Source organism: Fusarium solani (genome assembly GCF_023522795.1).
Source record: "Fusarium solani strain SB1 chromosome Unknown bctg00000012, whole genome shotgun sequence".
In the NCBI taxonomy this organism is placed as follows: Eukaryota; Fungi; Ascomycota; class Sordariomycetes; order Hypocreales; family Nectriaceae; genus Fusarium; species Fusarium solani.
The window spans coordinates 929,254-943,053 of record NW_027072146.1 but is presented as its reverse complement, the minus strand read 5'-3'; the positions used below and the strand labels follow the sequence as shown (position 1 = coordinate 943,053).

The 13,800-nt window shown below is 20.3% G+C and overlaps 1 protein-coding gene across 1 annotated transcript; it reads right to left on the bottom strand.

Moving 5' to 3' along the window:
• Positions 1-133: 133 nt before the first annotated feature.
• Positions 134-910, bottom strand: MRS44_016294 (uncharacterized protein; the record flags this gene model as incomplete). The annotated part of the gene is made up of 1 exon (XM_046284171.2): positions 134-910. One exon carries the CDS (start codon positions 908-910, stop codon positions 134-136), a length of 777 nt encoding a protein of 258 aa, XP_046131140.2.
• Between the last annotated feature and the right edge of the window lie 12,890 nt (positions 911-13,800).

The following is a 13,800-nucleotide window of genomic DNA, read 5'->3' as shown; positions in this document are numbered from 1 at the left end:
ATTTGTCCAAGCGAGTCCCCCACAAAGCACAGAAGCGGTATCCCGAAGGAATCCATTAATGATTAAAATGGTACGTCCGACACTGCCGACCAGCCACTCAACACACGCACATCACAGAAGTCAACTCACACACTTAGTAGCCGTAGCTGGTGTGCTCGGGCTTCTTCTCAGGAGCCTTGTAGGTGTTGTGCTCAGGCTTCTTAGCGGGGGCCTTGTAGACAGGCTTCTTCTCAGGGGCCTTGTAGGTAGGCTTCTTGGCGGGAGCCTTGTAGGCGGGCTTCTTGGCGGGGGCCTTGTAGGTGGTGTGCTCAGGCTTCTTCTCGGGCGCCTTGTAGGTGTTGTGCTCGGGCTTCTTGGCGGGGGCCTTGTAGACAGGCTTCTTCTCAGGGGCCTTGTAGGTAGGCTTCTTGGCGGGAGCCTTGTAGGCGGGCTTCTTCTCAGGAGCCTTGTAGGCGGGCTTCTTGACGGGAGCCTTGTACTCGGGCTTCTTCTCAGGAGCCTTGTAGGCGGGCTTCTTCTCAGGAGCCTTATACTCAGGCTTCTTCTCAGGAGCCTTGTAGGCGGGCTTCTTCTCGGGAGCCTTGTAGACAGGCTTCTTGGTGGGAGCCTTGTAGGCGGGCTTCTTCTCAGGAGCCTTGTACGCGGGCTTCTTGGTGGGAGCCTTGTAGGCGGGCTTCTTCTCAGGAGCCTTGTACGCGGGCTTCTTCTCAGGAGCCTTGTAGTTGTGGTGCTCGGGCTTCTTCACAGGGGCGTACTTCTTCTCATCCTTGTTGCCGTAGTTCACCTCCTTGTTGCCATAGCTGCTCTTGGGAGCTTCGTAGCCGTAGCTAGCAACAGCAACGGGGTCAGCCACAGGGGCAGCAAGGATGCCGGTGGTGATGGCAAGGATTGTGAGGGCAGACAGCTTCATGTTGAAGACTTGGAAAGGGAAGGAATTATTGAAAGAAAGTGGTAGGAATAAGAGACAGGTGTTGACAACGAATGGATGAAAAGAATGTCAGGGTGAAAAGAGTGTGTTGACTGAGACTGGACGGCTGAGGTCTGGAGAGCAAATCGAAATGGGGAGAAGTACCTCAGCCTTTTATCATCATCGAGCCGGATATCCTCGTTGCAGCTCCGAGGCCATCTGGTCCCGGAATCCGGCAAGGTGCCATAATTTCGGTTCCCGGCTCACGATTAGGTCGGTCTCGACTCTTTGGCCACAAGCCTATTGACATTTAGCTCGGGCTAATCTTAGAATCCGAGAAGCAAAGAACTGACGGTATGAGCGCCTACGGTGAGTCGGCGAACGCCATGTCCCAAGGGGTTACACTACCGTTGTGGACATGGGACCTGGCTGAAGGGCTGGGCGGCTATGGGGTTCTAGCCGCTCGTAAACGTCGGCTAGCTCGTCGCGTTGTTTGGCTGTGATTTTGCATCATAATGCCGTGCGAGGCCGTGTTGCTCTGATTGGGTTGCTTGTGTGGTGGTGGCTGGTTGCATCCAATTTCCTCCTTGGCATCGCGCTCGGGCTAAGGCCAATATTGGCGTTGCTTATTTCTGTTTCTCCTGAGCTAGCCTCCCGCCTCGGCGCTATCCCCTAAGGCTGAGCCGGGTCACCTGAAAGTCTGGTGCCCCGCGGGGTTTTGCAATTGCCGCCTCTCATCTGCCGCTGTGCCTTACTAATTCAGTTTCGCGTTTCGCGTCGCGCGACCGTGGCAAACAAAACAAGGAATCTGAGGTAATGGCTGGGGGACTTAGAGCACCCTTTGCAACAAAGAGCTAAAGGAGAGCAATTACTCCGTATACAAGTAGATATAAGCCACAGCCGAGGTACTCTAGGCACGGGTAATTATGCACGCATGACTGGTATGGTTATAATATTGATAAGTCGGGCTTTGTTGATAAGTCGGGCTTATCCTTGAACCTGTGTGTATTGCTTGTTATTATTCCTATGGGAATCCCCTCTTTCCCTTTTAGGCCGCGACGTGGCCTTCCTAATTAGGCCTAATATGCCGACGATCTAGAGATCACCTAGCCCGATATTAAAGGTATATAATTACCCTTAGAGCTATTATATAGGGCCTAATCTAATATGCCTCTTTAGCATAAGGGCATTACCTTAATGCTATTAATATTATCTTAAAATAGCTTCTTTTATTAAAATAGCTTTTAATTAAAGCTTAAATATCTTTATATATTTTCTTAGATCTTTATATTATTTAAATATAAATAAAATTACTTTTATTTTTTTTATATTTACAATAACTTATTTATTTTAATCTTTATTAAAAGCTTAAAATATTTAAGCCTAAGTAATTTTAATATTATAAGTATTAATTTTTAATTAAATATAAAAAAAAAAATTTTTTTTATTTAAATATTAATATATCTTTTTATAATATATATTATTAAATTAATTTATTTTTTTATAATTTTTATTATATTTTTATTAATTATATAATTAATAAAATATTATATTTTTATTATATTATTTAAGTTTATTAAGATTTTATTTTATTATTTTTTTTTATTTTTAAATTTTCTTTTAGTTAAAATAAGGATTAAAGTATTTTAATAAATATTTTAATTATAATAATTATATAAGTAATAAAATATAAAAAATTATATAAAGCTTAACCTTAAGTAATAAGTCTAATTTATAATTATATTTTAAGATTTTTTATTTAATTTTATAAAGTCTAATATACTTATAGTTAAGTTTTTTATTTTATTACTTTATTTTAATATTTTTTATTATAAAATAAATTATATCTCTTTTAAAAAGATTAATCTCTTAATTCTTTTCTTATTAATATAAGTTATTATTTTATTTTTAATAAATTTAAGTTTTAATTATATTTTTTTATATATATTTCTTAGTTAATTATTAATAAGAATTATTTTAAGTTAATAATAATTTCTTAAAATTATTAATTAATATTTAAGATAAATCTAAAATTAATATAAGCTAATATAATTTTTATATTTTTATTAATTATTATATTATAAGCTAGCTAAGGTATTAATAGTTTCTTAACCTAATTAATTTATTTATAATTAATATAATATACTTAATAAGTAAGATAATTAAATAAATAAGATAATTAAAAATCCTAGCCCTTAAGATAAAAATTATAATAAAAATACTATTAACTATTTAATTAATTAAAACTACTTATTATATTTTTCTCTAGATATCTTAATTATTACCTAATAAGTCTTTATATTATACCTAGGCTTACTATAAATATTATAGCGCTAAATACTTAATTATATTAACCTTCCTTAATTATTATTCCTTAATAATTCTATTATTACTTATATATTTATATTTATTTAATTAATTATTTATTTTTTTTCTTTTATTATTATTACTCTTTTTTTTTATAATCTTATTTTTTTTACTTTTTAGTATTAGCTTAATATCTTATTTATCTCTTAAAGGTTTTTAATCTTAGCCCTTAATAATATAATCTTATATATATTTCTCTTTATTACCTTTATAAGAGACTTTATAGCCTCTATAATTAATTCTAAAGAGTTATTATAATATCTTTTAATTTATTTTTTAAGGTATTTAAATTAAGATTTAATCTTAAATATAATCTTTAGGGTCTTTAAGACCTAAGAGGTAAATAATTTAACCCTCTCCTTAATAAATATTAAAGTCTATAGCTATATATTAAGCTTTAAGATTATAGCTTCTAGGTTAAGAGAAATAAAGCTAGCTCCTTTAAAAGCCCTCTTAATATTTCTTTTTATTATAATAGCCTTATATATTATATAAAAGACTAAAAAAAACTTAGTCTTTAAAATATAAGTTATAAAATATTTAATTAAATACTTTATTTCTTAATTATAGGCCTTTTTTAAAAATATAAAATACTTAAGATTAAGAGGCTAAAATAAATAAAAAAAATAAAATAATATATAAAGCTAAATAATTTTATTCTTTTTATAATATCTCTTAAAGTTAATTAATTAATAATTTTTATAATTATTAAGAATTAAAAAATAATAAAAAATAATTAAGTAATTAATTAATTATATATTAATTAAAATACTTAAGTTATTAAAAATTAGTCTTATTATTAATTTAATTATTTTAAGTTATTATAATAACTTAATTACTTAAGAGGTTATTTTTTTAATATTAATTAATAAGGTAATATTAGCTTATATTAATAATAAATAATTAAATTACTTAGCTTTTTATATTAATTACTTAAATAATTATAATTTATTTTTAATTTCTAAGTTATATTAATTTTAGCTTTAAGTACCTTTTTAAGCTTATAATAATTATTTTATTTATAATTATACCTATAAGAAAACTAATCTTATTAAAATTATAAATATTATTTAATTAAATATTATACTTTATAATTATATTTATTATAAGCTAAAATTAATTATAAATAATAATTAGATCTTTATATTTAGCTCTCTAATAATTATATTTTTAAAAAAATATATCTTAAGGTCTAGATATTACCTAATAAAGTTTAAGGCCTAATATATATTAATTAATAATATATTATAATTAATATATAATTAATTAGTTATTTTTTTTATATTATAAAGCTAAGAGAGAAATCTTTATAAATCTAAATTAAAAATAAAATAAAAAAAGATTTCTTTCTTTAAATTAAATAGCTTATATAATTTAGGGATAATATTAGCTTAGGCTTAAATACCTTAATTATAGTTAAAGAGAGTATTATAATTAACTTTATAGATTCTTATAGCTCGCTAAAGACTTAAGTTTAAGGTATTTTAATAGGCCTAAAAGGCAAGAAGAATTCTAGCCTCTTTATTTTCTTTTAATATATTAGGTAGTTAAGAATTAATTAATTAAATAATAATAATATAAGTTAAGGGATTTTTAATTATCTTATTTATCTAATTATCTTACTTATTAAGTATATTAGTATTAAAAGTATTATTTTAGTATTTAATTTATATATTTAATTTAATTATTTATTTCCTTAAAATATATTATATAGAGTTTATAATTAATCCCTAAGTATCTTATAAGGCTTTATTAGAATTTTAAAATAAATAATAATTCTTAATTTATAATAATTTTAAGTAATATATTATATATTTTAATAATATAAAAATATAAAAAATAAGTAAATTCTTTAATTATTATTAATTCTCTATAAGGTATAATATAAGAAAATTTTATAAGTCTATTTATAATAATAAGAATATTATTATAAAGGTTTTTAATAGCTAGTTTTTCTAATAAGGGTAATTAGTAATAAAATCTATAGTAATAAAGTCTTATAATTATTTTAAAACTAAGAGTAATTATAATTTCTTATAAGGTTTATAGTATTATACCTTAGTCTTTATATAAAGGTTATATTAATTAATAATTATTAAAATAATTCTTTTTATATTAAGAAGAATATAAGTTATTTTAACTTATTTTAGGGTTTTATTAATTCCTTAGTATTTATATAGCTAATAACTATAGATTTTATATATAAGTTTATAGTATAATTTATCTAAGAATTATTATTTTTTTATTCTTTTATTATCTAAGAGTTATTTATTCTATTTTAAGATTTATTCTAAGAGTAAATTACCTTATTTTATTATATAAATAGCTTTATTAATTTATTATAATATCTTTATAACCCTTACTTATTTATAGATTAGTAGTCCTTATATTAATAATTAGGTTTTTTTATAATATTTTTTATATTAATATATTTTTCCTTATATCTTACTTTTAAGGTTATAATTGCTATGATATTATTATATAGCTTTAAGTATTTCTTTTAGGTTATTATAATATATAACTTAGTAATAATAATAATTAAAAATATTTAAAAATATTTTACTAGGGATAAAGATCTTTTTTTATAGGTTTAAACTTTATTATTTTATTATTAATATCTTTATATATATTTAATAAAGTCTAAAATTAGTTATTTATATCTCTTAATAAGTATAAGGTATTCTAATAGAGGTATTAGCTTTTATATTTACTTAATAAATTTTTACCTAAGGTATCTCTCTAAGATAAGATATAATAATTATTTTTTTAAATTTAAGTTTTTTAATATCTAGGTTAAGTTATTAGCTAATAATATTAACTTAGCTATTTTTTAATCTCTTAATATAAATACTAATATAATTAAATTTTAAGAGGTATTTTATATATTATAATTATTATTTACTAACTTATTAAGTTTTAGTAAAATAAGAGATATTCTTATAGTTTATATATACCTTAATTTAGTATTAGCTCTTAAGGAGGTAATATTAAAATTCCTTAAAAGTATTAATAATTATAAAGAATTCTTTATTATAAATAAGGTAATTAAGTTCTATTTTATATAGCTTATAAGAATAAAATATAATTAAATATAATAATCCTTTATTATTTTATTATTTAATCTAAGCGCTTAAGGCAAAGTCTAAGGTATTTATCTTAAGTTTAATTTATTAGAATAAATTAAATATCTTAAGTATTAGTTTACTTAAGATAAATTCCTTAATTTATTAAAATATTTACTTAGCTTATATCTTTATTATAAAGGGTTTATCTTTTTTTATAAGTTTTATTAATAATATAAGTATTCCCTTAAATACTTTAAGGAATTTATAATAATAATTAATAAAACTAAAAAAAGCTTATATTTCTTTAATATTAATTAGTTTTTTAATTTTTAATTACTAAGATTTTCTTAAGGTCTATATATATTTTATTATAAGAGATAATATATCTAAGGAATTTTACCTTAAAGGTATAAAATTTATTTTTCTTAGGTTTTATTAGTAATTTTATATTTTATAATATTTAAAATACCTTATAAATATATTGTATATATTTTTATTTATTTTAAAGAAAATAATAATATTATCTAAGTAATATATAATAAATATATCTAGATATTCTTATAGTATATTATTAAGTATTTATTAAAATATAATAAGTATATTAGTAATTCTAAAAGGTATAATAAAATACTTAAATAGTTTATACTTAATATAAAAAGTAGTTTTTTATTTATATCCTTCTTTAATCTAAAAAAGGTTATAGGCTTTTTTAGGGTTAAATAGAATAAAATACTTTATTTTAAAAATTAATTTTTTAACTTATTAATAAGGGGTAGTAATATATAATCTTTAATTATACCAATATTAAATATTTTAAAATTAATATAAAATTAAAGCTTTTATTTTTCTTTAAATAAATATAATAAGGTATTTAATAAATAACTTATTTTCCTTAATATATTCTTTTATATTATATCTTTAATATATTTCTTTAATATTAATAATTATATTTTATTAAGTAAATAAAGTTTATTAAAGCTAGGTTATTTTTTATTGATAAACTTAATCTCGATGTTATAATATATATATTTAAGTAAATTTATTTTAAATTCTTCCCCGAAGAGTTTTTTATAAATATAATACTTTTATAATATATTTTAAGTTATTTTTTCTTTTTTAAGTTATTATATAGTTTCTTTAATTATTTAAGGCCCTTCATAAGTTTATAAAACTATTATATAACTCACGCGATTATTCTCTATTATTATTATTTCTATTTATTATAGTATTTATATTTTACCCCTATAAGTAAAAAGGTATTTTATATTTATATTTATTTAATTTTTCTATTTTTTTAATAAAATTTTAAGATATTATATTATATCTTAAGTTATTATTTATTATAAAAAATATCTTATTATTAAAAAAGAATACTTAGCTAATTCTCTAATTAAAATATAAGTTATATTATTATAACTATAAGTACCTAAGTATAAGATTATATTATTTATTTAATATAATATTATATTATTTATTTAATATAATATTATATTATTTATTTAATATAATATTATATTATTTATTTAATATAATATTAAATAATATCTCTTAATTCTTTTTTTAATAAAAACCTTTAGGTAATTAATCTTATAATTAATAATTTTATTATTATAATTAAAAAGGGTTCTTTTAGGTTAATAATTAAATAAGGCATTTATTTATATCTCTATAGTAGCTTAAGCTTATTTATTATTATTAGGTTAAAATAATTCTATTTAGCTTTATTATTTATTAAAATATTTAATTATTCTCCCTTAATTTATACTTTTAATTCTAAGTATTATTACTTATATATATTATTTATAAAATAAAGGGCCTTTTATAATAATATATTCTTATATTTATTTATTTATTACCCTATATTAAATAAGATATTTAGTTTTTTATAATTATTATAATATAGCTATAATAATTATATTTATATTTATTATTTATATAGGCTTTATAAATATAATTATCCTTTAAGCTATTTTATTATTACTAGTAATTTTTTTTTATTATTGTTTTTATATATATTAAATATTACTAGGTTTTTCTTATTTTTCTTAGTTAGTTTATTTGTATTAATCTTTAATTTTATAAGTAATTTATTTTTTCTTTTAAATAATATAATAAAGCTTTAATATATATTACGTTATAGTAATATTAATAGATTTATATTAATAAAATCCTTAATATCTTTTTATTCTATATTATAAGTAAGGTTTATTATTTAATTAATAAAGTAATATAATAAGGAAATAATCTTATTTATATTTTTCTTTTCAATATTCTTTATATTAATAATATTAATATAATATATATAAGATATTAATATATTCTTTATATATTAGGTATATTTATATATTATCTTATAGGTTAAATAATATTATAAGGTATCTAAGGTTCTTAGCTAATTGCTTATAATATACCCTAATATAGATTTTTTTATTTATTTATTAATTTTATATTTTCTTATATTATTTACATATATTATTCTTTTAAGTTATTTTAATATTATTTATTATTTTTATTATAGAGCTAAGAGTAACTTTTTTTTTATAATTCTTTATTTGTCTTTTATTATTTTTATTATTATATTTAAGCTTTATATAATTCTTTTTTTATTTTTTTTTCTTTATATTTCTACCTAACTTAATAAGTATTATTATTAATTAATTTATTAAGTTATCTTAATTATTAAGGCTTATTATTATGCTTTTATTTTTATTATTTATAGGTTTTATTATATTCTTATAATGCCTTAAGTTAATATTATAGGTATAGGCTATAGTTATATTATATAAGGTTATTATATTAATTATCTCTCTTATATATAATAGAGGGTATATATAATAATATAATATTATATCTTATAACCTAATTTGTATAATTAAAACCTTTTTTTATAGCTTCTTTAAAATTAGTTTACTTAGCTAGTATTAAGGGTAATTAAAGCCTTTACTTTATTAATATTATTAAGGTTAATACTATTAGCTCCGCGGGTTATTAATTAGTGCGTCTAAGTATAGCGATTATTTATTATAATAAGGTAGCTATAATCCCTTCTACTTAGTTTAGTTTTAATAAGGGTTTTTATTTATATAAGTTAATAAGGTATAATTAATAAGCTTTTAAGGGTTTAATAGGCTTATAATAATATTCCTTTATAATATTATTAATTATATAATTATTTTATATTTATTTTTTTATTAAGTAAATAACTTAGTAAAATATTATAATTTCTCTTAGTTAAAGTCTTATCTTATTATATCCTTATTATGCTATCTTAAATATCTTAGTAATATAAATAATAATTTAAGGTTTTATATTTACCTAAGTAGTCCTTAATTATTTCTTATTTTCTAAGAGGGATTATTATAATTTTAATTTATAGCGCCCTTCTTAGATATCTTAGTACTTTTTTTTATATTTATTAACCTTATAACCTTTTTTATAATAATACTAATATTTAATATCTTTTAATCTTTACTAAATAGCCCCTAATTTTATAGGCCCTAGATTTATATTATATAAGGTATTATATTATTACTTTTTTCTTTAATTAGTATTAAAGCATAAGGTATTAGCCTTATTATTATTAAACTTAGAGTTTTATAGTTTTTACTAAGAAATTTATTAATTATTAATTTTTATAGCTTTATTAATATAATTAATAAGGTTATTTAGTTAATTTTTCTTATATAATTTTACTTAAATTTCTTTCTTAAGTCTATTAAAAAAGAATAATATTAGGGGCTATTAATCTTTAATAAGCTTTAAGGTAAGCTAGAGGTATTTAGTTTTATACTTAGATATTAATTAGGTTTATTAAAATACCTTAATCTCCCTTTTAGCTTATACCTTAATAGGGGTTTATAATTTAGTATAAGAGTTTAATAAAAGTGATAATAAGGTATTTTTTTATAATGAGTTTAAATTAAGCTATAATATATTTAATAAATCGCCTTATAATATATTAGACCTTATTAGATATTAAAGTAAATTAGATTAGGTAATAAGTTATAAAAGCATATAGCTATATAAGAAAAGTAAATAGCTTATAGGTAATTTTATTAAATTTCTCCGGGGGATTTAAGTTTAAGATTTCTTTTATATCTTTATCTCTTATAGTAATAATTATTATATTATAAATATTTTAGATATTATCTATATATTATATATTCTAAGCTTATTATATTTTACTTAGTTTTTAAATAAGTTTATAAAGTCTATTTATTTTAGTACTTATAATAATAATCTAAGCTTAGAGCTATTTATTTTTTTTCTTATTAAAGCTATTTATATTATTTATTTTTTTATCTTAGGGATTAGCCTAAATAAATACGATAAGTAAATAATTAATAAGTAAAACCTATTAGTAATTATTAATAAGATTTACCTAAGTAGGTAATATATTTAATATTAGTTAAGGTAATATAAGTAATCCTTTAAATAAGAGCTATTAATAAATAATAATTATATAGGTCCTAAGGGGGATAAACTAGTAATATTAATTTATATTAGTCGAGAGGATATTAGTATTATCTTAAATAAGGTATAAGTTATATTTAGTAATAAGCTTAACGGTATTAAGTATAATTAAGTTATATTAATAACTAAGGTAACTATTATATAAGAAAGTATAATAAGTATATTTTATATACCTAAGGGGTCTTTCTTAATTATTAGCCTAAGGATACTAATTAAGGTAATTAATTATATAAGTAATAATAAGTAATTATAAAGTAATTACTATAATTACTTAATTTCTAATAGTAATTATATCTTAATTAGTGGGTAATAGTAGAGTCCTCCTTAATTATACTAAGTATTTTATTAGGTTATAATATTAATAATTTTAATAATAAAAGCTTTATACTTAAAGCCTAAGGTTTTAATAGGCTTAAATTAGTATGGTTTATTTATATAATTATTAATTGCTTTAATAATATGTTAAAACTAGCTCTATTTATAATAAATAAGTTATATCTTAATTAGCTAAAGAAGTTAAAATCCCCTTTATATAATAACTCTCTCCTCTAATATTAACCTTTTAATTATACTTATAATTCTTAATTACTTAAAGAGGCTAAAAGTACTTTTATTATCTTTATTAAAGGAGGTTTAATTATAACTAATAAGAATTAATTAATTAACTAATTTATACCTAGCTAATAAATAATATATTAATAATAACATTATAATAGCTATTTTTTATAAGAACTATTAATTAAATAATTAAAGTAATATAATTAATACTTATTAATATAACTTTGAATATAATTAAACTAACCTTACTAAGATAATTTATAAGCTTTATAAGGATACTAAAGTACTTATAATAAGTTATAAAATATAATATTAAATAAAGCCCTTTAAAGTATTAAGTTAAGCATAGAGCTTAGCTAATTAATATAAGTTAAACTTATAATCTTTAATTATAATATTTTTCTTTTTTTCTTAGCCTTTTTTTACTTACTTATAATATTAATAAAAGGTTTAATTTTTTTAAAAATAAGCTTTTTTTATTAGAGGCTCTTAAAAAAAAGCTAAAAAAAAAGAGAAAATCTTATTAATAGAGATATTATATTCCATAAGGACTTATAAGATAATTACTAATATAAAGCATAGCTTATAACCCTAATTATTAATATTAATACCTTTTATAATATTAAATAAAAATATTAAAAAAGTCTTATAGCTTACTAATAAGTTAAGGGAAAAGAATACTAAGCTATTTTAAGCTATTAGGTAATTTCTAATATATAAAAAAGGGTTAGAGGCTAAGATACCTCTAAGTATTATTATTATTATTATTATTAGTATAATAAATAAGAAATTAAAAACTTTTAGGCCTTTTTTTTTAGTTAGATTTTTATTATTATTAATTATTTACCCTGATTATCTTATATTATATTTACCTTACTAAGAAATATATAATATCTCTCTTTAAAAGTCCTTAAGAAAAAGTTAAAGAATATTTAGATTAAGCTATAATTAATATATTTTATTTCTTTAATACATCTAATACCCTTATATAAGATATTTAATACTCTTATTTTAATACTAATTAAAATATATTATTATTAAAGATAGATTTCTTTAATTAAATAAGAGAATATATTTTTATATTTTTAATAAATAAATTATATATATAATTCTTATTATTAGGCTAAATAATATAATAATATTAAGTATTATTATAAGAAAAATAAAGTAAGGAATTAAAAAAACCTTAAAAGCTACTTAGCTATAAGAGAGATTAATTATAGATAAATTTTGCTTTTTTTTAATCCCTAAGTATATAAAATTATTTAATTAAATTCTTTTTTAAGCTTTAAGATTAAGATAAACCTTTTGTATACCTTATAAAAGGTAAATACTAAGAGAAAAAAAAAATCTATTACTTATAAATATAAAAAGAAAATATTACTAATTTATAGCTTATATAAGAAATATATTTTCTTTATAAGACTAAGGGTTTAGTTTTATTTAAGTTATTAAGAAGAGGCTTAATAAAGTAATAATAAAAGATTTTAGCTCTTAGAATATGTATTTAGATAATTATAAAAAATAAGACCTTTATTACCTTTATTTTAATCTTTATAATATTTAAGGTAATTCTTATAATAAGTCCCTTTTATATTCCTTAAGGCATAAATATAAATAATAAAGACCTTAATTACTTAGAATTAATTAATTAAATAATAATTATTATAGATATAATAATAATAGCTTAAAATAATAAAAGACTTAACTTAATATTAAAAAATAAAATTAATTAAGGCATAAAGGCTAAGAGTAATAATAAGATTATAACTAATATAGCCTTTATTCATTTAATTTAAAAGGTCTTAGCTAAAAGATTAATTAATTTCTTATTTATTATTTTATTTTACTTTTTTTTACTTTTTAAAATAAAAATATAACTAAGTACTTATAAAACTTTAATTAATAAATAAAGCTTATAAATATCTTTAAGGGAAAAAAAATAAGACTTTTTAAGTTATATATTAATCTTAAGATTAAAAGAGAGACTTAATAAGCTATAAAAGGATTTAATTAAGAAAAAGCTTAAAAGAAATAAAAAAAGTCTTTTATAAATAAAGAATTTAATTAATTAGAAATAATTAAAAAGAATCTTAAGATACTTAATAAAATATAATTAAAGGCTAATTTTTATATTATTATTAAGTAATTAAATAAATATTAATATTTTTTTAATTAAATTACTAAAAAATAAAAAAACTCTTAGAATTAATCTTAGGCTATTTATAAAGTATTAACTAACGAAATTATTAAAGGTATTTATAAAAAATATAATAAGAGTATTAAAGAGATTATTATAATAAATTATAATAATATTACTTAAATAATTAAATAATATTATAAAAATAAGATTAAAATTTAAAAGACTTATTACCTTAGAGCTAAGGATAATATTTATAAGGTTACTTAGGCCTTAACCTCCTTAAGAAG